Below are 26884 nucleotides of genomic sequence, written 5' to 3' on the forward strand. Positions count from 1 at the left end.
AGACAGCCAGTCTTGTCCAACAAGGTACAAACTCTAGTCGACCTTTCAGGTAAATCACAAAAGGTCAGTGGTAGAGTTGTGAGAAAGTTCCAAGTTTGTGATTATATCTCCGGATCGGCTGTGGACACACAGAGACGTATGAAAAAGCATATTCATTCAAACGCTGTTCAACCGTTTTTTTTTTTGTTTTTTTTTTGTCAGTCCGTCAACAGTTCAACCCATCTCTACTTCTTTTGGACGAGTTGCATACGCACAAAAAGCGGACAGATTTTGTACGGACACAAAATCTCTGTGTAGCCTTAACCTTAAGGACTTAAAGCTACAGTCTGAGATAAAATAACACATCAACCCCACCACTTGTTTTGTTAAACAGCTGAGGGATGAAAAAATAAAATGACATGGGCGGTGGTCCATGGGTTGTTCTTTTTAAATTTACAATTTCTCTGTTATACTCATCTATAATGAGCCCCCCCATCAAGATGAGCCGGCATGGTTGTCTGATAGGCTGAGCCGAGGTCATGCAAACTCACGTTCAAAGTCAAACAAGGCATCAGCAAATTGACCTGCTCCGACTCTGTCATCAGTTAAGACACAGCCAAGATCATGGAGCGTAAAAGACGGAAAGTTGGGAGCCGATAAACTTAGAAAAGAAAAGAGCACATTCCACATCGTCACCCCACTCAAAACGTCTATTTTTTGGGGGGGGGGCGGGGGTCAAACAGTAAAGTTCATTACCCTTGTGCTTCCTGTAATGAACGTCTCTATCCTGAAGCCCATCAAGCATTTAGGACTTAGAATCTTCAATGTTCAATAAGTATAAGTCTATGACTTTATTGTGCAATCCATATCCTTTTAAATGTATTTTCAATTTTTTTTATATAATTAATTTAAAGTCGAAAAAATGAATGTGCCAATCACAGACTGTAGCTTTAAGAGGCATGCTGCTTACATATCCGAAGGGTGCGGTGAAGAGGAGCAACAGTCCCGTGACCATCAGCACCATCATGAGAGAGAAGAGCAGACCATGACACGATGTAAAATCAACCTGGAACACAATGTCAAGACAAGACCGAAAACCAGGGGGCCACGTTCAGCAGGCAAACATAGCAAATACAAATGTAATGAATAGAGCAGAAATGATTCATTATTTTACATGTCAGTGAGGCATCTGAACGTTCCATTAAGTTTTTCTCTGCTGAATATGACTAAGCATGTCATGACGTCAAGTCAACCGAGTTAAATGATCAAAATGACGTCTAGTCAACCGAGTTAAATGATCAAAATGCCACTACTTCCACAAAACAGAATGATTTAACTTGACAAGAGAGAAACACAGATTGTGCTGTTAGCCATCTGCTTGTAACAGCTCACCTTGGTCTGGAAACAGAAGAGCGTGATGAACAGACACACCATGGCGGTGATACCCACACACAGCATCACCACTTTAGTGTTGTGGTAGCTATGGACACAGAGGAAGGATAACCAAGTTACTACCACCTCTGATACACACTCACACACAAAGTGACCCATCATACACTCAACAACAACAAAAAAAGGTCACTAGACAGCATTTCCACACATGTAGAAAAAGAGTGGACAGTCTACATTCACACACACAATTTACCTAGCCAGCATTCCTGCCATGTAAGACATTGCCAAAGTCTGGAGACAAGAAGAGAATCACAAACACAAAAATATTACAGAGTAGTATGTATAGTATGAATTGCGCCTCACATCATTTGGAGTACCACAATGTCAGTAAAATGGTCATAATATCAGAGGCACTAACTAAGCATACCACTAACTATCAAGCAGAGATGCTGTACCTCTGGCTGATACTTACAAATATCCCCAACAGAATGAGGTTGGTGGGATACTGTCGCCTGTAAAAACAAGACAACGGGATACAATGACAACATTTTAGTATGAACAGAGCACCAATTCATGAGTTAAGACTTGAGAAGCTTAGCCAGATAAAAGCCTTCCCTGTAGATCAGTTGGTAGAGCATGGTGTTTGCAACACCAGGGTTGTGGGTTCGATTCCCATGGGGGGCCAGCACAGAAATGTATGATATGTATGAAATTGTATGAAATGTATGCATTCACTACTGTAAGTCGCTCTGGATAAGAGCGTCTGCTAAATGACTAAAATGTAAAAAAAAAAAATGTAAAAAAATACCTTTTCACAAACCTTTAAAAAAACATTAAAAAAAAAAAATCAAATAGCCATCAACGAAAAATAGATCATGTTAAAGTCAAGTGCCTCCATCTTTTAGTTATGAAAGCATGAATTGAGAATGTTGTAAAGAAGAAGAATAAAAAGGTGAAGAAAGTGGTAGAAATACAAAATAATAGTAAAATTAAAGCTGGTAGTATTGACTAAAGAGTTGGCTTCTTACCGGGCGGTTGTGCTGCACACTAGGACCAGGTATGCCCCCATGAAGGTAATGCTGGAACAGGAACAGTTATGTGGTCAGCAGTTATGACGGTTGGTTCAGAGTGCCATATCAGTGCACCTAAATCCAATGACGACAACACCACCACATCTAAAATGGTGGGAATACCACCGAAAATAACACCATTCACCGAAGGATCAACACCAGTGGTCGCCAACCTTTTCTGTGTCAAGAATACTTTCTGAGTCAAAATGCAAGGCAAGATCTAGTGCTCAGATTTATTTTAAAACATGAACATTAAGTCTATGCAACATTAACCAATTAAAAATAGATCTGTAGCAACGAGGTTTGTGCAGTAGGCTATAGGCCCAATACATTATCACTACATATTGGCTATACTTGAATTGCCCTGCCAATGTTGTTCTTCTGAGACCATTTTGAAATTATATTTACAAAATGTAGGTCTATGATCACACTGGTAATAGATAATTTGTTGTATTACTTGTGAAGCACAGCTGAGTGAGCTTAATAACTGGCTTTTTCTTTTTACTGGACTGATGGCCTGCATCTGATGGTCAGTCAGTGGGGAGGGAGGGAGCAGCGGTAAGGCTGCCTCTCACCCATCTCACCCTCCTTCCTCTCTCCCTCCCTCCGCTGACAAAAGGGGACACGGTCTTGCAGCTGATGGCAAAACTTAAGTTGCATTGCATTACTTCTGCCTCATGCACCAATTCATGTTTACTCCAATGACCAAAGAAAGTGAAATATTCCTCGATATTAAAAAAAGAGACGCTAATAATAATAACAACAAGTGTAACGGAACACTTTGCTATAGCCATTCATTGCAGCTACAGTGCATTCTATGGTTTATAAAAGTGTTAAACAATGTATTGTGCTGAATAACAAATTAAACATGAACTTACTCATTAAAACAGCAGCTCTTTGTTGTATTCGTTGAGTCTCTCTCTAGTCGTGATTTCAATAATTTCAAAGTATCAACTCTGCAGAGCGTCCGAGGCTTCTTTTTTTTTTTTACAGTCTACGGCGCGAGGAAACTGTACAGGCACCGTGATCTGAGCTATCTGATTGGCCAGCGGTAGTACTATAGGTGCACTTGATTTCCTCTCTGGGTCTGCCAGGTAGGCGGAGTTCTACCGTCAGACATGAAATGGTTCAAAATGGAAACACTTTGCCTTCCCGGCGCTAGGGCTGCTGAATCAAGTGCACCTACTGCCAACAGCGTGAAATGAATACAAAAAAATAAGAACGCAAGGATTTTTTTTTTACAGAAATGTTTTGAGACCGACTAGGAATCCCTTGAAGATCGACCCGTCGATCGCAACTGACCGGTTGGTGACCAAAGATCTACACAATAAATGGACAAGTTGCTGCTTTCAAGGTAAGAAAATGTCTTCCCTTTAAATACCCAACTTCGGCTTCGAGGTGAACATTGGGATGAATCATCCTTACCTTTAAGTCATTTTATGATATGCATTAAGTCTTATTTTACCAGTTTGGCATTGGTAGACGGCACATAATGTTGGAGATACTCACTATGAGGCAAGGTAGAGGATTCGATTGTACTGCACAAACTGCCGGACTGGTTCACTGTAAAGTTGAGTGAGAATACATTAGTTTTTAACAAGTTATGAATGGATGGGCACCCATTTTTCAGCTTCAGATATATAGAGATTTTTTTTTACTCAGCCTCATCTTTATCAAACCATCCAGTGAGAAGCACACAGCATGTACTGAGTGTACAAAACATTATGAACACCTGCTCTTTCCATGACAGGCTGACCAGGTGAATCCAGGTGAAAGCTATGATCCCTTATTGATGTAACTTGTTAAATCCACTTCAATCGGCGTAGATGAAGGAATGGGAGGAAACAGGTTAAAGAAGGATTTTTAAGCCTTGAGACAATTGAGAATGTGTGCCATTCAGAAGGTGACTGGGAAATACAAAACATTTGTGCCTTTGAGCGGGATATGGTAGTAAGTACCAGGCGCACCAGTTTGTGTCAAGAACTGCAACGGCGCTGGGTTTTTCCACACTCAACAGTTTCCCGTGTGTGTCAAGAATGGTCCACCACCCAAAGGACATCCAGCCAACTTGACACAACTGTGGGAAGCATTGGAGTCAACATGGGCCAGCATCCCTGTGGAATGCTTTCGACACCTTGTATAGTCCATGCCCCAACGAAATGAGGCTGTTCTAAGGGCAAAGGTGGTGGCAATGCAACATTAGCAATCTGTTCTTAATGTTTTGTACACTCAGTATATATTAGAAGTTGAGAATACATTTTTGATCACAATATGGAGACAGCATTTTCTAACAAAGCATTTGTACAAGTGCAAAGTTAAGGTGTTTGGGGTTTATTCCATTCGGAAAATAACCAGAGTTTGCCAGTTAAAAAAAAAAAAAAAATGCTTTGTGAAATTGGGCTCTCAAATGTTTTCTGGAGTGTAGATTCATGTTAGTGGCCCTCACCAAAACGTGAAGAGAGCCACGATACCAAAGGTCACCAACAGTTGGACCATGAGGATGGAGAAAACCTGAGGATAGAAATAAGACCGGTTAGAGCGTCTCTCACAAGAGGCCAGTTGTGAGAACTACACAATACTGAGACAGACGACACTATTGGGCTTTACACAGTACTGAGACAGACGACACTATTAGGCTTTACACAGTACTGAGACAGACGACACTATTGGGCTTTACACAGTACTGAGACAGACGACACTATTAGGCTTTACACAGTACTGAGGCGAATCGAGCCGAGCCAAACCAAGCTGCACTGAACTGGCCTGGTAACCATCCAACATAGTTGCCGAAGAAGATAATGTAAAAGTGACAGCGCAGTTTAGTTCAGGTCGGCACGATAGAAGATAGATTGTTTCACACTATACTACCAGATAAGATTGATCTACGTTTCTATGGTTACGTCTAGTGCTGTACTGATGAAATACCACTCACTGTGGACACATGATTTCACGTTCTGACGGTAGTCTTTTGACAGTGATGTAAAGAGTGTTAAAAAAAAAAAAACAATAGGACAGTGTCAGAAGAGGACGATTGAGAGAAGAGTTAATGAAAGACTAAATGGGTCATTCCATATCAAAATGTTATTTTTTTATTTAAGCAAGGCAAATCAGTTAAGAACAAATTCTTATTTACAATGACCGCCTACCAAAAGGCCTCCCGCATGGTATGCGGGCCTGGGATTTAAAACAAATGTAAAAAATAAATACAATATAAATATAGGACAAAACACACATCACAACAAGAGAGACACAACACTACATAAAGTGAGACCTAAGACAACAGCACAACAAGGCAGAAAAACATGACAACACGGCATGGTAGCAACAACGTGACAACATGGTAGCAACAACATGGTACAAACATTATTGGGCAAAGTCAACAGCACAAAGGGCAAGAAGGTAGGGACAACAATACACCATACAAAGAAGCCACAACTGTCAGTAAGAGTGTCCATGATTGAGTCTTTGAATGAAGAGATTGAGATAAAACTGTCCAGTTTGAGTGTTTGTTGCAGCTCGTTCCAGTCGCGAACTGAAAAGACGAGCGACCCAGGGATGTGTGTGCTTTGGGGACCTTTAACAGAATGTGACTGGCAAAACGGGTGTTGTAGTAGATATCTCAGATAGGGGGGAGTGAGGCCTAAGAGGGTTTTATAAATAAGCATCAACCAGTGGGTCTTGCGACGGGTATACAGAAATTACCAGTTTACAGAAGAGTATAGAGTGCAGTGATGTGTCCTATAAGGAGCATTGGTGGCAAATCTGATAACATCTAGCCGCTCGAGAGCACCCTTACCTGCCGATTTATAAATTATGTCTCCGTAATCTAGCATGGGTAGGACGGTCATCTGAATCAGGGTTAGTTTGGCAGCTGGGGTGAAAGAGGAGCGATTACGATAGAGGAAACCAAACCAAGTCTAGATTTTACTTTATCCTGCAGCTTTGATATGTGCTGAGAGAAAGACAGCGCACCGTCTAGCCATACTCCCAAGTACTTGTATGAGGTGACTACCTCAAGCTCTAAACCCTCAGAGGTAGTAATCACAGCTGTGGGGAGAGGGGCATTCTTCATACCAAACCACATAACCTTTGTTTTGGAGGTGTTCAGAACAAGGTTAAGGGTATTGAAAGCTTGTTGGACACTAAGAAAGCTTTGTTGTAGAGCATTTAACACAAAATCCAGGGAGGGGCCAGCTGAGTATAAGACTGTATCATCTGCATATAAATGGAGAGAGCGCTTCCTACTGCCTGAGCTATGTTGTTGATGTAAATTGAGAAGAGCGTGGGGCCAAGGATTGAGCCTTGGGTTACTCCCTTGGTGATGGGCAGTGGCTGAGACAGCAGATTTTCTGACTTAAAACACTACACTCTTTGACAGAGGTAGTTAGCAAACCAGGCCAAAGACCCCTCAGAGACATCAATACTCCTTAGCCTGCCCACAAGAATGGAATGGTCTACCGTATCAAAAGCTTTGGCCAAGTCAATAAAAATAGCAGCACAACATTGCTTAGAATCAAGGGCAATGGTGACATTATTGAGGACCTTTAAGGTTGCAGTGACTCATCCATAAACTGAGCAGAAATCAGATTGCATACCCGAGAGAATAGTATAGACATCAAGAAAGCCAGTCAGTTGATTGATGAGTTTTTCCAACACTTTTGATAAACAGGGCAAAATAGAACAGTTAGGATCAGCTTGATCTCCCCCTTTAAATAAAAGGATGAACTGGGACTGCCTTCCAAGCAATGGGAACCTCCCCAGAAAGGAGAGACAGGCTTTGCGATGATAGGGGCAGCAACCTTAAAGAAGAACGGGTCTAAACCAACTGACACAGATTAACACAAGAAAGAGGATTCTGACACCCACCATCTCAGATGGTTCAGAAATGGTGGGTGTCATGACTTGTTGAAACAGGAAGCGGTTAAAAACAATAGATATGGTAACAACGACAAGGAGAAACAGAGTGTGGTTACAACAGGAAGTAAGCTCGTTTTGGTCCTTTAAAAAATAAAAAAAAAGACTATCCAGCAAGGTAAATATGGACACACTCACTGTGGCCATTCAAGAAGGGCACAGTGAAATGGCCTAGCTCAGGCAGAACAACATTTAGACACGGTGGTGCTACACATTAGTGCTGTATATAGGGTGTTCACTCACTGCTGTGTGTGTGTATATGTATGTATGTATGTATGTATGTATGTATGTATGTATGTATGTATGTATGTATGTATGTATGTATGTATGTATGTATGTATGTATATATATATATATATATATATATATATAAATAATGGGGCTATTCAAGAGGGTGCTACGAACTTTGTCAAAACGTTGTTTTCTTTGCCCTATGTCATTATCAATTACATAGAATGAATCATTAGATTGTTAAGGCTATAATATTGTAGAAAACAGACTTGTACTTGACAGTGTTGATGAAATAAGAACGTTAATTTGCTGTGACCGTTGCTAGTTTAGACTGCACCGCTCTTGGTTGTATCTCTTCCATATTTGGTATGTGAGGTGGTAACATTTGGAGGCGTTTCCACTGGTTGGACCAATCAAAATCAACTTGATACCTTTTTTAATTTTCACCTACAGATCCTTGGCTTTCAGTGCCTCTATTGGCGATCAAACTAAGTTGAGAGGGACCGTTTCTATGGCAATTTAAAGGGAGAAGATTGTCTTCACGGAGGGTGGATATTGAAATTCAGTCTTAGCTTTGTAAATTAATATATATTTAGTCCCCGTTTTGTATTCAGAGACATGGGGTTTGGACTACTGTTTTTCTGACATAATTTTATATTGAATGGACATTTGTATAAACCTTGAATTAATTCATCCTTTCATGGGTGAACATTATATCAAGCACTAGGTGTAAATATAGGAAAGCAACGCAGAGAAGTTTGGAAGAAAAAGTTGTCCAGAGAACTCATTAGAAATTGATGGCCGATTGATCCAAAGTGCTTGGCTATTCCATGAATGGCTTATTTCTCGATCACTGTCTAGTATCAGAAACACCTGTAAATTATACAAATCACCATTAATAGCATACAGCAGAGAATTTTAACCGAACCAAAACCTCATCCCCCACCTCTTGAACGTGGTATGGCGGTGAGCCTTTGTCAATAAAAATATGTTGACAAAAGAAAAAAAGGACACTAGAGCCTCTCACCTTGCGAATGAACATGCGTCGGATGTTCTTGTCCTCCCAGTTGCTTCCATCCAAGCTGTCGCTGGTGCTGGGGTCGGAGAAGGGAGAGGACATGTCGGAAGCGTAGGGGTTGGTGTAGCCCGGGCCTAACAGAGGCAGAAAAAAGAGAATTAGAAGGGGAGAGGAAAACTGAGCAAATAAAGTGGCGCTCATTTCAGAACAGACCGTGTCATTAAAAACTCAGCTCATAACTTATTGCAACAACAAAAAGGTTGGGATGCAACAGATCTGGAGACTGTATTGCAAATCCACACTCGTTTTACATGTATAAGCTAAAAAGCTATTTTCTGGACATTGTACAATGAAGTTAGTGACCTGGTCTCTTTTTAACGTGATCATTTTGCAGCGATACAAATTGGGCCCAGAGGGTGTGGGGGGAATGAAAAGACAATACTCTTGGGAATAACAGCGGCCACGCACTGACCACACCAAGACAGTTATGATGAACAAGCAAGGCTAAACTCTGTCCATAAAACAGGATTAGGGAGAACGTTATAAAACGGGATTAGGGAGAACATTATAAAACGGGATTAGGGAGAACGTTACAAAACGGGATTAGGGAGAACGTTATAAAACGGGATTAGGGAGAACGTTACAAAACGGGATTAGGGAGAACGTTACAAAACGGGATTAGGGAGAACGTTACAAAACGGGATTAGGGAGAACGTTACAAAACGGGATTAGGGAGAACTTTATAAAACCAGATTAGGTATTTTGGTATTTTTTTTAGGATCCCCATTAGCTGTTGCAAAAGCAGCAGGGTCCACACAAAACATGAAACGTAACATAATACAAAACATCAATAGACAAGAACAGCTCAAGGACAGAACTACATAAAAAAAAAAAAAGGCAGACGTAGCCTACATATCAATGCATACACAGACTATCTAGGTCAGGAAGATTAGGGAGAACATCAAAAAAAGGGTTAGTTAGGACATAGAAATGGAATTGCTATAAGATAAGGAGGTAGACCATGTTGCCCCTCGACTCACTGGGACTGGGGTGCACGTAGGCCCAGCTGGTGTGGATGGGCACCGGTGGAGGGGGCATGGGGGGCAGGTTGTCACTGTAGGGGGGCATTGCCACCATCACTCCACCGTACGTCTGCTCCTTGTCCCCTGCCATGGCTTCAGCGTAACTGGGCGGGGCGGCCGGTAGACTCATGGGTGAGGTGAGGCAGTCTGTGTGTGGGGGAAAAAGCTGAGGATGACAAAGGACGTTGAGACTTAAACAATCCTTAACTTCTTTCCCCTCAACTCCACTCTGAAGGAACCAGATAGACCTGAACAGTGTGTCAGAAACCAAACTCTCCATAGCCATTAGAAGGCTACACGTCTCCTGGCTATCCGTTCAGAACTGCAAACATTGAAGGGGTAAACGTAAGGCAGAAGTGCCAATCCTCCTCTCAGAGAACTGCTGCAACTGCAGGCTTTTGGTCCAGCCCTGCATAAACACACTTAATTCAACACCGAGGAGAAGTTGATTAGTCAGGTATGTTAGACTGGGGTTGGTTCAAAATCCTGCACGAGAGACCATGGCATGAGAGGTAGCTGTTCTTAAATAACATTTGTTGGCTAGTTAGCTAGCTACTAACGTTAGTGTTCACTAGCTCTCACAAGGTGAAAATATTGATTCTGCGCGTAGCAACACAACAGGTGGCTAACTCAACTCTAGCTAGCAAGCTATTAGCCGAGGCTCTATAGAAGTCTAACATATTAGCTAGCATTACACAAAAATGCATTAAAACGCATAATCTGTAATGTTACAATTGACACTATTTGCCATCGTTGCTAAAACGAGAAGGAACAGCTAAATTAGCTAGCTAGTTACTGTAGCTAGCTGTAAGCTTGCTAGCTAACGAGTATCACATCCACTTTTGTACTATTAGCCAGGTAACATTATATCTGTTATTTTTACATGTTATTGCTGGACTGCAGATATCCAATAATTTCAAGTTGTCGTACACTAGTTAAATGCCAATGAAACAATAATTTTACCTGTTACACAGTTGCCAATCGTTCAATGACCCAAATAATAACGCGCATAGAAAAGCTTAATGCAATCCGGGATCCTTGAGACGTCCCTAACCTAAAGGCTGGTTTAGACTTTGTCTATCTTCATGTCTGTAGACAATTCGAATGCGACAAGTGTCGCTGGTCAAAACTACATTTAATTTATACTTGGGTAGAATGTCTATAGACTGTCGGTTTCCTTGTGAAACAGACAGATTTTTTTATTTCTTTTTTTTATAAATCAACTTTGACCCTGTCGCTGCGTCCGTTGTCATGGTTACCAGAGAGCCGGCGCATAAAATTCTAAAATCCTCTGGTTGAAATTGGTGCGTTCAAGACAACTGGGAGCTTTTTGGAAAAATATCAAAATATGAGGTCAAATCATGACGTCCTTGATCTTCCGGTCAGAACTCTTCAGAGAGGCCCGAGTTCCCAAGTTGGAATTCCGAGTTGGATGACCATTCAAATCGATTTTTACCATTCAGGGCTAGTTTCCCCCCCCCCAACTTCCCAGTTATTTTGAACGCACTGAATCCAGAAGTCAGGGAGATTTCCCGAGTGCCCAGTTCCGAGTTCCCAGTTGTTTTGAACGTGGCATAAATCCTGCTATAAAATGCAAGTGTTTTAGCCTAGCTAGGTGCTTTCTCTGGTGGTGGGTCAAGCCAGCAGAAAATTTGGAGCGTTGCGCCGTGATTGGCTCAGTGTTCTGTCACTCATGGGGACACTGTCACTGCCAAGTCTAAGGGTAGAGCTAGAACATTTTAGCCCCTTGGGTGCTGCCATAGAGTTACATTAGAATTGCCCATCCAAGAAGGCTCAAGGTCATTGGCCACAGATAAAATGAAGTCAAATCACGTTATATGTACAGTAGCTTTGATTGGACTGATCATGTCAATGTAACCGATGTGAAATGGCTAGTTAGTTAGCGGTGGTGCGCGCTAATAGCGGTTCAATCGGTGACGTCACTCGCTCTGCGACCTTAAGTAGTTGTTCCCCTTGCGTTGCAAGGGCGGCGAATTTTGGCAAGGATTAAAAAGGATTTGCCAGTAGATTGTCAACTTGATTCATGATGATGACTGTTAGCTAAGATTTTGAAAGTATGATGTTGATGTAACAGTGTAAGTTCCGTCCCTCTCTTCACCCCAACCTGGGCTCGAACCAGGGACCCTTGCACACATCAACAACTGACACCCACGAAGCATCGTTACCCATCGGGCCACAAAAGCAGCGGCCCTTGCAACGCAAGGGGAACAACTACTTAAGGTCGCAGAGCGAGTGACGTCACCGATTGAACCGCTATTAGCGCGCACCACCGCTAACTAACTAGCCATTTCACATCGGTTACAATAGCACAGCACAACAAGGGGAGTCCAAAAATGTACTGTATGCTGCTGCATAAATGATGTAATATGCCAGGGAGATATGTATACTGTAGCTAAGAAAGTAATACTAAGTGTATGTTGTGTAGTAAGATGTTATTAGCCAATGTGCCTCACCATAATAATTTGGTCTATTTACCCCTCTTAATTTCACCTACTTGTCTGACTTGGTGGTGCACATGTAGCCTATAACCTGTTTTAGAAAAATGTAATCATTGAATATTGTAAGAGCTTTCATTGTCTGCTTATATGCCCCCTTTATTTATCCTACGATTCTGACTTTGTGTACAGGGAGAACATTGTAAGAACGGCCCATATTCTGAATTCTGTCGCTGTACATTTCAAAAGCGCTGAACAAATAGTTATATTGACTACGTCTGTCCTAGCTCGCTCATTAATCTCTTAATCGAAATAGCAGATTGCCTTTTATCTGCTTGTTGCCCCCTTATTCCATAGTTTGTAAATCTCAATTGTCATTAGAAACCACATTTGTTTACGCAAGTCAGCCATGTTTTTTTAAAAGGCAGTAAATGAGGCTGAATGAACTGTTTCGCTGCCAGACAAGGCTCCACTGATAGCCAGGTGTAGCAATGGGTAAGATGTTGGGACAGCTTTATGTAGGCACCGTTTGTCACCGTTATAGTGCAATTAATGTATTGTTTAGTGCACTGGCGATTTTAGCATGTAAATCTTGGTGGATTTTTTAAAAAGTGGGATGTATGCCAGCAAAGCCACTACACAACACTAAACAATACATTCATGATCCTATAACGGTGACTAACGGTACCCACAAACTGTTAGGGCCTACATAAAGCTGTCCCAACTGGTTTAGTGATGTGATTTGTAGTGGCTTTGCTGGCATGCATCCCACAGTTTTTTTTTTTTACCCCACCAAGATATACTATATATCAGCTGCGACTGGAAAACATGTTTTGAACGGTCATCCAACTTGGAATTCCAACTCAGGATCTTCAGGCCTTTCGGACCTGAAGATATCTGATCTCGTATTTTTTTCCGAGTTCCCAGTTGTTTCGAACGCAGCATTAAACCTTAAACATTTTAAATGTAAACTTCAATGGGGTAACGTCGGGGTTGGGACGTCCCAAGGATGCCAAGTAGCAAGAACGTTCATATAAAACACACCACTAAAGTATTTTCCGGTTTCTGCCTTCAAAATAAAAGCCCCTACACCAGCGATATTAGAGAAAGGAGGAGATGGTAATCCCGTTTTCAAAATAGCGAGCAATCGTAATGGTGTCTTTTTGTAGGCACCAATTCCGTCATGGTTCGTTCGTTGGGGAAAGCCTATGGCACATGTATCAAACTCATTCCACGTAGGGTACACCCATGTACTTGATGGATGAATTAAGGTCACTAATTAGTCAGTGGTGTAAAGTATTTAAGTAGTTTTTTGGGGTATCTGTACTATTTAAGTAGTTTTTGGGGTTATCTGTACTTTACCATTTATATTTTGACAACTTTTACTTTCACTTCACAACATAAAAAAAAAAATTGTACTATTTTCTCCATACATTTTCCCTGACACCCAATAGTACTCGTTACATTTTGAATGCAAGCAGGACAGAAATGGTCCAATTCACACACTTATCAAGAGAACATCCCTGGTCATCTCTACTGCCTCTGACCTGGAGGACTCACTAAACACAAATGCTTTGTTTCTAAATGATGTCCGAGTGTTGGTGTGTCCCTGGCTATCCATAAATTAAAGAAACATGAACAATTGCACCATATGGTTTGCTCAATATAAGGAATTTGAAATTATTTATACTTTGGATACTTAAGTATATTTAAAACCAAATACTTTGACTTTTACTCAAGTAATATTTTACTGGGTGACTTTCACTTGAGTCATTTCCTATTAAGGTATCTTTACTTTTACTCAAGTATGACAAATTGGGTACTTTTTCCACCACTGTAATTAGTAAGGTACTCCCTTCACCTGGTTGTCTAGGTCTTAATTGGAAAGGAAAAAACAAAAACCCACAGCCCCTTCATGGAATGAGTTTGACACCCCTGATTGTACTTTGACACCCCTGGCCTATGACCAAACTCATTCCACCGAGGGCCTACCCTAGCTTCTGTGGGCTTTTGGTTTTTTCCTTTCAATTAAGACCTAAGCTGTGTTCAAATACTCATACTAACTGCACTATTTGTGACGTAAATTGAGTATGTAGAATGGTTATTGGTCAAACAGTATGCCAAAAGTTCCCGGATGTCATACATTTGCCAAAATACGAAGTATACAAGCAGTGGACACCATTTCCATGGTTTTAGGGCCCATAATGCATTTCTTCAGAAAATGGGCATGGCTTCACAAAACTTTAAAATTAGAAGAAAATGGCAGAAAATATGCAACTGAAGTCTGACGAGAGCAGATACAAATGTTAAGCAATGTAATAAAGTCATGACTTTTCAAATAAGTTACTTATTTGAAAAGTCAATAAGCATACTACATACTCAATTTGTAACAAACAGTACAGTTAGTATGAGTATTCGAACACAGCTTAGGTCGTAATTGAAAAGGAAAAAACTAAAGTTATATATTACAGAGAACAAGTAAATGATCTCACAAATATTTGTAGTTCACAAAATTGACACAATGTATTTTTGTTGCGCCCAATTGATTCCCATTCACTACTTGGCGTGCTTAACTTTTCCCCAGAATGCAATTGACGACACATAGACAACGTACACAATGGCCATACATTGGAATCGTATTTCCTCAAAAGTATCTCTGCTCATATTTGACAAAAGATAGATCCCTCTAGCCATAGCTGTGTGAAGGTCAACAGTACTACTAATAGGAGTGGCAACTAGACAGGATTCTTCAATTAAGTGTTTGTCATTCAACAAGAAACTAGTTTATTTCACTTGACAAATACTGCACCAAACACCTTGGATGTAAAATTACATGACAGACCTATTTGGCAAAAATGTCAATTTGACAAATTTCTTGATTTATCCTAGTTGACTATTTTGAGGAAATGTATACTGGCTGCTGTTGCTATGGCATCTCAAGAGGGACTAATGATATTGCTGCTTTGCTCGTTTTTCAAGCAAATGTCTTAAGGGAGTATGCGAGGCAGACTTTGGCATGGCCTAACCCTGCTAAGAGCTAACCAAACCTAGTATGTGGGCTCTAACGCCAATCAATTAAAATATCTACACATTCAAAAGACTAAAAAAGACACTGAAAAGCACATTAATTTATGCTAAAGCACTGTCAACTTACTGATTAAATCAAATTCATCATTGTCATGTTACTAAAAACAAACCAAGTCAGTTATTTTGCTCCTTTATTTCAGACATTCCCATTATTGCAGGTACAGTGTTAAATAATGACAAAATAATAAAGCTCTTTTAAAGTGAAAGGAAACTAAAATTGGTATAGGCGGCAAGTAACTGATTACATGTAATCTGATTAGTTTAGTAATCAGTTACGTTCCCAGCAAAAATATTGTAATCAGATTACACACACTTGAACTGGATTACTTCTTGGATTACTTTTGAATTCAAAGTATGATTACGAAAAAAATAAATACATTATGACACCTTTCAATGACAATTCAGCATTGGGGGAAAAAGGTACAAGTTTAAATTTGTTCCACCTGAGCGAGTCTGACAAGTCAGACCACCGATGACGACAAATGCGTTTCATGGATCATTGTCTTAATGACTCCTAAGGGGAAAGTTATCGAAAGTAATCAGATTACGTTACCGAGTTTGGGGTAATCCAAATGTTACGTTACTGATGACAATTTAACATGTAACTAGTAACGGATTACATTTTGAACCTACCCAACCCTGCAGGCAGTTTATATCCTACTAGATCTGAACTGTTGAAAAGTCATGAACCGTGAATTAAAAACAAAGTGCACATCTTCTCCACTAATGGATACATATATTTTTAAAAACGTTTTAATTCAGAGAAATTAAGATACCGTATGTATGCCTGTTGAAGGGGTAGCAATGGAAGGCAACTAGGACGCACCACAACCTTCCAGCAGTCTGTAAAGAGGCTTTAAGCAGGAAGGAAATGGGCATCTAGAAATGGAGCAACATGCTTCTTGAGATAAATAGTCAAGTGAAGATGGAATGGGGAAATTGGGAGTCCAGTCTTGAATCTGGGGAGGTCGTTTTTTTAAATAATTGTTTTCGGGGTTTTTTCGGGTTTTTTTATACACCATGCGAATTTTTGTCAATCTTCTTTTTCAGATGGTGTTTGTAAGCCAAGATGTCCCGGTTCCATTTGGTGATGGTCTGCTTTTCACAAACCCAGATCTCCTGGGCCACCTAGAGAGCAAAAACGGGTTGAAAAGGGACAAATGAACAATTCTTCCAACAAAGATTTTCCGTAAGTATATGTAAACTAGGACTATTTCTGATAAGCTCATTCAAAATATGTTGACTCTGCTACTGTATATTAATGGAGTGTAACAGTGCAGCATCTGTGTGCTAATGGCATGGTGGAGTATATTCAAACAGTGTGGCAATTGTCCAACAATGTATTTAAAAATCAACCCTTTCATACAAAAAAATAAATAAATAATTTAAAAAAAAGTGTTATAATCTTTTTATCCGAACCTGCTGGATGAGCCTGAAGTCGTGGCTAACCAACATCATGCCGCCCTCGTACTCGTTGATGGCGTCGGCCAGGGCGTCAATGGTCTCGATGTCCAAGTGATTGGTGGGCTCATCCAGGAAGAGCATGTGGGCATTCTGACCAGCCAGCCAGGCAAAGCACACCCGGCACTTCTGCCCATCAGATAGGTTTCTGATGGGGTTCACCTGGTAAAATGCAGAAAATTGACACCAATGTCAGTAAATTAGGGCGGCAGGTAGCCTAGTGGTTAAGAGCATTGGGCCAGTAATCGACAAGTCGCTGGTTCCAATCTCTGAGCCGACTAGGTGAAAGATCTGCCAATGTGCCCTTGAGCAAGGCAGGTAACCCTAATTGCTCCTATAAGTCACTCTGTACAAGAGTCTGCTAAAATGACTAAAATGTAAATTGTTGTAAGACAGTCCCCCAATTCATATAGGGTTTTAATTACATTTCCGACTTCACTTTCATTTAAATTGACTACAACCCTGCAAACCTGGGCTCAAATAGAATTAGTTTTCTCCAAATACATAAGCTGCCCTTGGAGCTTGAATGGTGCAAATGGAACCAATGGAAGTGTCCCGAAAGTACAAACCCCACTCCTGTGGCATGCCAGACGGGCTCAGTCAAACCCCACTCCCGTGGCATGCCAGACGGGCTCAGTCAAACCCCACTCCCGTGGCATGCCAGACGGGCTCAATCAAACCCTGCAACATGACAATGTTTTAGGATCACTAATGATCAAACTGACCTGCTGTTTGCCTGTCAGCCCATAGCGGCCAATGATCTTCCTCATCTCCTCCCTCTCCTTGATCTCTGGGTAACACTTCATCATGTAATCCAGGGGCGAGAGGTCGAGTTCCAGCTGCTCTGTAAGATGCTTTAGAGGGGAAATAAGGAGTAGGTTCAGCCATGTGAATCATGCAGAGTTGTAAAAAATGTCTAACTTCTGAAGTTGTCCCGTGATGGATGCGATGGATTGAGACACATCCAATACAAAAAATATATATATATATCTAGCTTATACTGAGATTTGTGGGGATTTATTTTAATGCTAATTAGATTTCTGCAGGGGCGCAGACATCGACTCTAGGGGGGTTAATGTGTGTACATCACTTTTTATAATTGGGACATCGCTTTCAACCATAAGTTCAATTAATTTTTTAAATAATAATTTATGAAATCACTGGAGGACATCTTTAACTTCAAGTAATAAAATAAAACTAAAGATGCCACTGACCATCCCTTCAGCTCAAAATTTGCAGTCTACTCCAATTTTTGCCATTGTAGGAGCACACAATTTTTTTTTTTATGTTTCTGTCCATTACAGACAATTCTCAAGACAGTTTAGGCTATTAGTGCATTTTAAAATGCTATGGTACCTGGTGATATCTGCCAATCTTGACGTGGGAGTTCTTGCGAATCATACCGTCAGTAGGGAGGAGCTGAGGACAAAGAATGACGAGACGTGAGTCGGGGTGGAGAGAGAGGAGACAGGGATGGGATGTCTGATCAGAAACATTTATACTTTGAGAAGTCAAGACTCACCTCTCCAGTGAGAAGTTTGAGCAGGGTGGACTTCCCGGCCCCGTTGGGCCCCACAAGGGCCACTCGGGTGTCGAGGTCTATGCCAAACTCAAGGTTCTTGTATATATGGGGCTGAAATGTCAAACAAGGGAAATGCAAGATAAATTCACACTTACAATATTGCGAAAAACATAATCAAGTATAGTTTGGAGTTGGAATTTCTCTTTTGTCATAAATAAAACAAACATTCAGTTAGGCGGAAGTGAGAGAAGGTTGGACAATCACCTACCTGGTCATCAGAGTACTTGAAGCTGACATTCTGTACCATGATGACCGGAGGGGGAATCTTCCCACAGGGAGGAAAACAAAATGACAGGGTCTAAAGGAAAAGAGAAGAATGAGCTTACTGTCCTCAGGGAGGAGTTTAGGATGATATGAGCTTACTGTCCTCAGATCTGAGGGAGGAGTTTAGGATGATCCCTGCCTTTTGTGACCTACCACCCCGAATGAGGTTTCTGTCCTCAGTTCTGAGGGAGTAATGATGAGTCGCAGGTTCTCTGATCCCTGCCTTGTGACCTACCACCCTAAATGGAGCTGTGAGATTTTGGCTTCTATTTTGCAATTCTATAAAACAAATCTATTATCCTGGAACTATCTACTGTGCACTTCTTTGCATCACAATAGACCAGAACTATGTTCAGAATATTCTAAAATAAGAGTTGCCTGCAGTAATATCCACTTTTACTATAGTCCAGAGAAATTTCTGATTATGTGACTTGCCCTGGGCTGTAGAGTAAAAACTAATTATACAAAAAAAGAGCACCTGTTCAAACCCTATATGGGAAGCACTGTCACCTTTGTCCACCGAGTCAAAGTCACTAAACAGACTTACTTTGTCATTGGAAACACTCTCAGTCAGGCCAGAGGCCACCATCTTCTGCAGGGTTTTCTCTTTACTCTGGGCTTGGCGAGCAAGCTTGGCTGAGCCGTGCCCAAACCGGGCTATGTAGTTCTAGTGGGGTGGTAAGGAGAGAAAGGGAGGTTTACAAAAAAATAAAAATAACTGTTTGGTGAAGCCCTTCACTCACACACTTCCTCTCATCATTGTGTGTCACTTGAGTTTATTGAACTTAAAAACGGTTTGTATGAAACGACCACGCCCTAGGTGGTTCCAAAATAACCCATCACTATGTTGATCCATCACATAATACTGGCGTCAGCCCGAATTTCACATAAATAAAAATCACCAAACCACTAGTGAATGAGGAAGTGTGTTTAGAGAAAGGGAATCTTAGATACCTTCATGTGTTTGATCTGGTCCTGCTCCCAGTTGAATCTCTTCATCTGGTTCTCTTCCAGCTCCTCCCTGGTCTTTATGTACTGGTCGTAGTTGCCCTATCAGGAAGTAAACAAACATAGTTGCCCTACCAGGAAGTAAAACAGTTGCCCTACCAGGATGTAAACAAACCGTTACCCTACCACAGGGATAGAAAACTGGTGTCCCCCTTTGAAGTCCCTCAGATCAAGAGTAGAATACACAAGGTACAATTTTGCAAAATTTGGTTGTCCATCAGTAGTTTGTCTTGTTATGTCAGTCACTTGATAGTCACTCAATTAAAATTAGCCCATGTCAGGGGGAGGATGGATGTTGGCACACAGACCCAAGCACAACTGTAGCTCATCATTTTTTTGTGCCGCCGCCCCCCCATCAAAGTTGCCCTACCAGGAATTAATCAAACATTTGTTTTTACATGAGTACCATTTTACACTTGAAATGGGATGTACTCGCACACCGGAGTCATTTTCATTTGTTCTTATGACTTGAATATAGTAACTTTTATCCAGAGTAACTCACCAAGGGCAAATACAATATAAAACTAGTAGATGGTTGAAGTCTGAGTAGCAGGGCGTAAAACTAACTTTATTTTTTTATAAACCAGCCATGGTGGCAGGTAGAATTATGATCTACCGCCCATCGATTCCCCCCCAGCCAAAATATTTTTGCCATAATTACACACAAAACATGAGCATGCTTAGTAATGTTTCTAAAACAAATGTATTACGAGTAATAAGTGATGTGGTATATTGCTCAATTTAATTTACACTGAACAAAAATATAAAAACTCAAGAAGTGTTGGTCCCATGTTTCATGAGCTGAAATAAAACAATCCCTGAAATTAATTGTCCATACGCACAAAAAGCTTCTCTCAATTTGTGCACAAATTTGTTTACATCCCTGTAATTCACATGGCTGGTGAATTAGACATACTTGCCCGCCAATGCCGATATCTACCCATGTTTGGCAGGTGTTAATTTTAGGCCCTGGTAAGTATGATAAACTGGTGATTTATTTATCAACTGAAGACAGGAAATGCAACTGCTCTGACTTGGAGCATTATTCTAAGCCAGACAAACATCTCATTGGTCCATGTTGGCTCGTGGCAGGGTGTAGTTGCTCTTACCGTGTAGTATTTCAGCTTGCGCTCGTGTAAGTGCATGATGTTGGTGCACACGCCGTTGAGGAAGTCTTGCGAATGGGAAATCAGGACCAAAATACGTTTAAATCTGTTGAATTGGAGGAAAAAAAAGAAAAAAGTGGACACTTCAAAATACCGACAAAGCTAATCTTGAGTTACACCAAACATGGGGATTCTTCATCCAAATGTAAAGGATTATAGTCAAAGTAAGTATATAGCTAGTGGTTAGCACAGATGAGTAATCTCCATGAGCAATGTCTAAAACATCTCATGTTGGAACTAACAAACCCTGTGGCGTCCGTTCTACACTTTGGCATGCTGCTGGGATCAGATAAACGCTTCGGTCTAGTTTTTGTCAACGCGCCCCCGCACTGACAACATACTGCCAGGCAGGGACACTATAATTCGGCCTTTTGTTTACATCATGTCACAGCAGCAGTAATATCTTAAAGGAGTAGATGGCGGAAACACGTTTACATGATTTCCCTCTGGAGTTGTTGATCAATTCAAACCACAGTAGGTCATAGCAGAAACCTGCCATCAACCAATCTAAGATGGCTTTTCAGGTTAATAAAAGTAAATGATAAACGGCACAATTCTGTCTAGAGAAGTAATGTCCTACATCTTACACACACGTAAATGGCCTTACTGGCTAAGCTCCTCCTCCAGCCACACACAGGCATCCAGGTCCAGATGGTTGGTGGGCTCATCCAGCAGCAACATGAAGGGCTTCAAGAACAGAGCTCTGGAGATGAGGAACACACAAACAAAACGTTACTTCTGGGAGGCCTACCCCCCCCAAAAAACAATTCTTAAACGGCATTTACGAATGAAAAACACCCATTCACTCTTAGGTCTTATTGATGTATGATTTAGATGTATTTTTTAATCTTAAAACCTTTTAAATCTATAATTGTTTTTAAATATGACTAAAGGCATTTGGGCAAAGTGAAACGGAACGCAAGAGGAGTGCACAGAACTGTAGGGATCAGATAAACGCTTCGGTCCATTTTTGTCACTGCGCCGCCGCACTGTGAACATACTGCTTGGCGGCGGCGCTATCATTCGGCCTTTCTTTACATCACTTCCCAAACAGTTCTGAGCCAAACGCCTACGCAGCATTAAAATATATATCCCATACCCCTAGGCCCTTGAGAACCCCAGCGGCCCGGCCACTTCCATAAAGATCTGACTTTTTTTCTAGACAGATGTTAAAAAGAGAATTTCTGTAGCGATGCTTGAGAGTCTAGGAAAAACACTGGGCTCAAGGCCTGTATTCATAGTGTCTCACAGTAGGATTGCTGATCTAGGATCAGGTCCCCACCTGTTATGATTCAAAGGTTATATAACAGATCCTAGATCAGCACTCCTTCACTGAGATGTTTTATCAATACAGACCCACAGCTGTGGATAATGAAGACCTGATCCTAGATCAGCCCAGAGCTGTGGATAATGAAGACCTGATCCTAGATCAGCACTCTTACACTCAGACTTGAATACAGGTCCGGTGTGTATTGTATAGGGTGGGTTTTACCTGGCCAGAGCGACACGCATCCTCCAGCCTCCGCTGAAGTCCTTAAGCTTCTTCTGCTGCATGGCGGCGGTAAAGCCCAGGCCGTGGAGGATCTGGGAGGCCCGTACCTCGGCCTTGTCTGCGTCCAGCTCCTCCAGACGCTCGTACAGCTCCATCAGCTTCTCACACTCAGCTTTAGGGGAGAGAAAAAGGAGCGAGAGAGAAAGGGAGGAGGAAAAGAGAAGGGAGATGAGAATTTGTAAGTCGCTCTGGATAAGAGCGTCTGCTAAATGACTTAAATGTAAATGTAATTTGGGTGTAAGAGTGAAAAAGTAGAGGAGTAGGATAAGAAGAGGAAGAGAGTAGCGGACAGAAGGGAGGGAACTTCTACTCAATGGTTTTCATTTTAACTGGTTGGGGGGTGAAATGTAATCACGGTTGTCGTGCCACCAAATAAGCCTTTGTGCCCTTTGCCCGACGCTACATCATGAAGGGAACTCATTCTGTAGGACTGTTTGGGACATGGGAAGTAGTGTACCACGCCTAGGAAGGGAAGCTGCCACGGTGAGCACAGTTCCCATGGTAACGTGGAAATACTCTAAACTACTACAACCTATCCACCATTATAAAGCAATCACTAGCACCACAGCAAGGTACAAAATGTTTAGCTGAATAGGAACAATCTGAATTGCTCCATTTGAGACACTTTTAGCAATGGTCTTCCTACGAGGACAAAGTAAGCGAAGGATGGATGCAAAACACTCACAGTCCTCGGAGGCCAGGCGCTCTGCCTCCTTCTCCAGATGGATCCTCTCCTCGTCCACCTCCATGACACACTGCAGGGCCGTCTTGTCGCTGGGCGCCATCTCGCGGGTCAGGTGGTAAATGTCAATGTGCTCTGGGATAGGTATCTCGCGGTGGCCAATGGCTGACAGCAACATGGATTTACCTGGAAAAGTAGAGTCCCCATAGGAGATCAAATGTTGTATTCGTAAATAAAGTGGTCATTGTTCCAATAAATGGCTGTACCCACTGCTGAAAATGACATCGCAAAAAGGTGTCCGAAAGGCGCTGGGTCATGTTCATTAGAGCACACCGTAGCAAAATGTTTTGCAATGAAAAATGGAAATGTGTGTTTCTACCCAAAATGTTGTTTGAGGGGTTTCTTCCGTTTTATGCCTAGTGAACACGACACAGGTGGCGGTAACTACTTACCAGTGCCGTTGAGGCCAATGAGGCCATAGCGGCGGCCCGAGTTGAGCTCCAGGCTGGTGTCCTGCAGCAGCTCCTGCCCGTGGAAGGTGAGCGACAAGCTGGCGACGTGGACGTCCGTGCTGTTTGGGTGCGACGCCAGCACGCCGGTCACCGCCCGTGCCTCAGTTTTCTTCAGCTCAAACTCGTCCATCTCCTTGGTCAGGATATCCACTCCTGTGACACAGTGGGATGTTTTAGTTGGGTTATCCATCTCCACTGACAGACATATGCGTACCAGTCAACCCATATTTAACATGAGGTACCAACCACCCACTTGCATGTCATCACAGTAATTTAGCAGACGCTCAAGAGCCATTTACATTTTAGTAAAAGAAGAACACAAAATACACCTCTGAGCACCTAAAGTAGCTGCGAAGAGGATTTAGACTTGAGCCCTTTAGTTTCTCTATGATAGATAACTATTACCGTTGCTTTCTGCTCCATTCTGCTGGCCTTGTTCTGGTTTCTCTCCCTCTCCGTCCTCTCCTGGTTTTTTGGCCTTCTGTCGGGATTTGGCGGCTTCCTTCTTCTTCTGCGCCTTCTTCTTGGCCAGGTCAGAGGGCATGGCTGCTGCGAACCTCGAGAAAGAAAATTCAACCTGAAGACACAGCGAGCAGGGGGACAAAGCAGGGGAAACTGGGTCAGTAACTTTGTGTTCCCTGCATCTGGATTATCAGAGAGGCTAATACAGTAGCTAAGCAGTCTTCAGGTGAAAGTAATTTTGTATTGTTTTGATACAGCCACTAAAATGGAAAAGAGTAGCAAGCCAATGTCGGGTGTATCCCAACAACTAATTTCCATTAGCTAGCATAAGAGTAAACAAATTAAAGTAACGTTATATAAATGGTTGACTTATGGGGTCACCTGTGTTAGATTCAAGGTGACTTGTTGCTGACCAGCTAAATGAGAAATTCAATGCATTTAACCCTGATAAAGCCCTGCTTGATCGGGCTTTAGTGTAAAGGTTGCAAGTCCTCCCTTCAAGCCTTAGTTGCCATTGATGATATGTATCAACTCTAGATGACTTACAAGGGGCATTGTTTTGAAGCCACTGCACAGCCATTTTGGTACTCCAAAGTAAAAAATTATTTGAAAGCGTGTTTGTATATTCTATTAGACTCCTCAATGCATATTTTTGTATTATATTACGTAACCTAAACATAAAAAAAAAATATATATATTATATATATATAAACACGGCCTCCCTAGTGGCACAGCGGTCTAAGGCACTGCATCGCCATGCTAGATTCATCACTACAGACCCGGGTTTGATCCCAGGATGTATCGCAGCCGGCCGCGACCAGGAGTCCCCTGAGGCGGCGCACAATTGGCCCAGTGTTGTCCGGGTTAGGGGAGGGTTTAGCCGGCCGGGATGTCCTTGTCCCATTGTGCTCTAGCGACTCCTTGTGTCAGGCCGGGTGCATACACGCTGACTTCAGTCGCCAGCTGGACGGTGTTTCCTCCAACACATTGGTGCGGCTGGCTTCCGGGTTAAGCGAGCAGTGTGTCAAGAAGCAGTGCGGCAGGGTCGAGTTTGAGGACGCATGGCTCGACCTTCGCCTCGCCCGTACGGGAGTTGCAGCGATGGGACAAGACTAACTACCAATTGGATATCATGAAATTGGGGAGAAAAAGGGGTCAAAAGAAGAGATACAAACATTACTAAGGAAATACAACATTTTTGTACCAATTTGACTGCTCCCACTACAACAAATACACGTAATTTGGTGCTTAAATGTTATTGAAATAGTGCAGAATTCCATTCGTTCCTATGGAGGACTGGGCCTTCTGAGGAGCACCAATATGGAGGCCGGTGGCTTCAAAGCCTCATTAGCTACATCGCATTAACACAATCTAGTGTTTATACACATCATTGGTTGCCATTCATATTAATCGCAATCAAAGACGAGACATCGAAAATTGCTAGTTCATTTCTGGTTACACCGCTAATGGATTCTACGCAAAGATCGCTAACGGTATGTAACTAGCTAATCATATTTGTGCCGTGGTGATTGCAACATCAGTACATTCCGGGCCTAGCATCGTTACTCAACACCAATAGATGCCAGATTCCAGCCTCATTTCCCTTGTAGCTAGCTTAGCAAGCTAGTTCGTTCTTACAGCATAGCAGTAACGTTAAGTGCTGAAGAACCGGGGTAGTTAGCCAGGTGGGTAATGTCATCTCACACGCCTTTCCTGCCATTTACCTAGTTAGCTATTTTAACCAATATCCTGTAATAACTGTGCGTAACTAGTAGCTACATAATTTAATCAACTAGCCAACTGCGGTAGCTAACTAAAACTGGCGCCCTGGGCCATTTTATATGGAGGCTGAAATAGAGGCCCCTAAATTACCAAGCTAACGTTCGCTAGCTAAAGGCTAGGTCGGAAAAAAATAAAATACAACGGTTATACTCAACCAAAGGCAAAATTGTCTAGCTAAAATCACCTCCAAATCTAGAGTTAAAAATATTATCACAAATCCAGGAATCCCGTGTGGACCTTCTTATCCTTTGATTTGACAGATGCCAATAAATTCCGCTGGCTAGAAATCCCCCAAAAACGATTGAGTCAGACTCCCAAGTAATGATTCAGCTAACTGGTGGCTAATGCCGAAGCAACTCGTGGTCCTCTTCACTGCATTGTGTAACCAGCTAGCTCGACTTTAAGTTAGCTAGTTACTGATCGAATCAATAAATGTATCACTTCCCTTCTTACTAAAACCCACATACGAAAAATAATAATATATTCGTGACTATGTGAGGTGTGGTTCATATACGTTTAAATATAATGAAATATTTTTCTTACCGGTCTTGTACCTGTTCACCGGCGGCGGCGACGACGGTTGGAAACGCACAAGAAAGAATGATCTCGTTGTCGCGTGTTCCCAACGCCGGCTCACCGACCAATGAAACGCCGAGTTTTCTTTTGTAGCCCCACCTTCTCATTTTAATATAGTCAGAAGGGTTTCTGGGAAATGGTGTATTCTGTGCGTCATTACCGACAAAAGTGTCCAAGACGAGAAATGATTCATTATTGCAACATCATTGATAGTGTGTCACATGTCAGCGCCAGAACTCCTGTGATTGTTAACTATTGAACAAGCTTGTTTAAACATCTAAATCAAATAAAATGGTATTTGTCACATGGGCAAAAAAATAATCAAACAGGTACCTCAATCTTACAGTGAAATGCATACAAGCCCTTAACCAACAATGCAGTTCAAGAAATAGAATTAGGAAAATATTTACAAAATAAAATTGAAAAAAGTTAACACAAGAGGCTATAGGGCAGCGCACAAATGGCCCAGCTTCGTCCGAGTTTGGCAGTCATTGTAAATAAGCCTCAAACATGGTTAGACTTTGCATATTTGTATTATTTATTATAATATAAGATATGTTAAATATAAATTATAGGACGTTTTCACTTCTCAAGTTGTGGAAAGATAG

At 41.7% G+C, this 26884-nt stretch overlaps 2 protein-coding genes across 4 annotated transcripts in view; both read right to left on the reverse strand.

Annotated features, from left to right (window-relative positions):
* The window catches only part of faim2a (Fas apoptotic inhibitory molecule 2a), a 13047-nt gene extending 2024 nt beyond the window's left edge, over positions 1-11023 (reverse strand). Inside the window, exons 1-10 of one of the 2 annotated variants that reach the window (XM_029726520.1) lie at positions 10650-10907; positions 9645-9852; positions 8614-8738; positions 4888-4952; positions 3951-4004; positions 2400-2450; positions 1844-1883; positions 1625-1662; positions 1372-1459; positions 950-1045 (exon numbers count right to left, since the gene is read on the reverse strand). In XM_029726520.1, coding sequence (XP_029582380.1) covers positions 950-1045; positions 1372-1459; positions 1625-1662; positions 1844-1883; positions 2400-2450; positions 3951-4004; positions 4888-4952; positions 8614-8738; positions 9645-9816 — 729 coding nt within the window. In that variant the 5' untranslated portion in view covers positions 9817-9852; positions 10650-10907. Of the gene's footprint in view, positions 1-949; positions 1046-1371; positions 1460-1624; positions 1663-1843; positions 1884-2399; positions 2451-3950; positions 4005-4887; positions 4953-8613; positions 8739-9644; positions 9853-10649 lie in introns of both variants that reach the window. The other variant, XM_029726521.1, reaches the window with a different exon arrangement.
* A 4320-nt stretch (positions 11024-15343) lies between these two features.
* LOC115170168 (ATP-binding cassette sub-family F member 2-like) lies at positions 15344-26363 on the reverse strand. Of its 2 annotated transcripts, none has more exons than XM_029726523.1 (15): positions 26244-26363; positions 23862-24033; positions 23397-23609; positions 22948-23130; positions 22203-22374; positions 21318-21413; positions 20654-20756; positions 19491-19586; positions 19084-19203; positions 18481-18570; positions 18213-18323; positions 18047-18109; positions 17416-17544; positions 16649-16852; positions 15344-16357 (listed from the first exon to the last, which is right to left on the reverse strand). In XM_029726523.1, exons 2-15 carry the CDS (start codon positions 23998-24000, stop codon positions 16241-16243), a joined length of 1836 nt encoding a protein of 611 aa, XP_029582383.1. In that variant the 5' UTR covers positions 24001-24033; positions 26244-26363; the 3' UTR covers positions 15344-16240. The 2 variants fall into 2 exon arrangements, with proteins under 2 accessions (XP_029582383.1, XP_029582384.1); XM_029726524.1 differs by lacking the exon at positions 26244-26363 and adding an exon at positions 24698-24722.
* Between the last annotated feature and the right edge of the window lie 521 nt (positions 26364-26884).

The sequence above is a fragment of the Salmo trutta genome, chromosome 31 (assembly GCF_901001165.1).
Source record: "Salmo trutta chromosome 31, fSalTru1.1, whole genome shotgun sequence".
Classification (NCBI taxonomy): domain Eukaryota; kingdom Metazoa; phylum Chordata; class Actinopteri; order Salmoniformes; family Salmonidae; genus Salmo; species Salmo trutta.